The sequence below is a fragment of the Berghia stephanieae genome, chromosome 11 (assembly GCF_034508935.2).
Source record: "Berghia stephanieae isolate SIO BIC M18660-M18661 chromosome 11, UCSD_Bste_1.3, whole genome shotgun sequence".
Taxonomy (NCBI): domain Eukaryota; kingdom Metazoa; phylum Mollusca; class Gastropoda; order Nudibranchia; family Aeolidiidae; genus Berghia; species Berghia stephanieae.
The window spans coordinates 13,970,806-13,971,812 of NC_088370.1; the positions used below are offsets into that span (position 1 = coordinate 13,970,806).

The 1,007-nt window shown below is 32.3% G+C and overlaps 1 protein-coding gene across 1 annotated transcript in view; it reads left to right on the forward strand.

The window, feature by feature from the left end:
• The first annotated feature begins 252 nt into the window (after positions 1–252).
• LOC144956643 (tubulin alpha chain-like) overlaps positions 253–1,007 on the forward strand; it is a 5,773-nt gene continuing 5,018 nt past the window's right edge. The window contains exon 1 of the mRNA XM_078887286.1: positions 253–599. Within this exon, the coding sequence (XP_078743412.1) occupies positions 597–599 (3 nt within the window). The 5' untranslated portion in view covers positions 253–596. The remainder of the gene's footprint in view (positions 600–1,007) is intronic.

Below are 1,007 nucleotides of genomic sequence, written 5' to 3' on the forward strand. Positions count from 1 at the left end.
CGCACATACTCTTTTGAATGCAATTCTATTCCAAATGCTTAATCACCCGAAAAAGAATGGCTGGATGATAAATCATAAGGCATAACGCACCATTGGTCCGTATAAAACATCTATGTATGCAATAGCATTGGTAGATTTGAGTTTTAAGTTGAACTTATTCTAACCAAATTCGTTGACCTGTATTTTATGATTATGTTCAAATGTAATCAAGGTCAACAAGACATAAATCTAGATACTAAGATCATTTTAAAAGAAACAGTTCAGCGTTCAGATTTTCTTGGCAAATAATAATAATAAATATACGGCTTAAACTTTTGCTTAATTTTACTTATTTTTTGGCTGCTTCTGAAAAAGACATTCGGATAGCCAGCTGTTGGAATCTTGTAAAGATTTGATCAATCTGAAGAAGATAAATTGTGATGATGTGTTGTGTTGACACTGTGTATGTGATATCTCATTGACAACACATTATATTGTTGTGAGAAATTCTAAACAAGAAATAGACCAAGTGACAATTGAAGTTTGTTTACTCTTGTGAAGTGTTGACAATCAATTAATATTTGATTTTTATCCGACCTATCTGACTATTTGAAACAATGGTATGTATTACTTTCCCTACAAATACTCTATATTTTGAATACTAATATAACCTAAATATTTATTAGTCTATAAGATACTAACCTTATCTCCGTCTTGTCTTTATCAGGCGATTGCCCAAGTTAAAGATTATTTAAGCAAAATTATACACTCGGGTGGTTATATTGATAAATGAACTGCGGTTCAGGCCATATTATTTTAATCTAAGTTTATAAGAAAACGTTAGTCGTTTCTCGAACCCAGATGTTTCCAGGAGGTAATACAAGATTTATATTTGTAAGCCATTTGATGGTTGTAGTATCGGTGGTTGATGCTGCTGCTGCTGCTGCTGATGATGGTGATGATGATGATGATGATGATGATGATGATGATGATGATGATGATGATGATGATGAAGAAGAAGAAGAAGA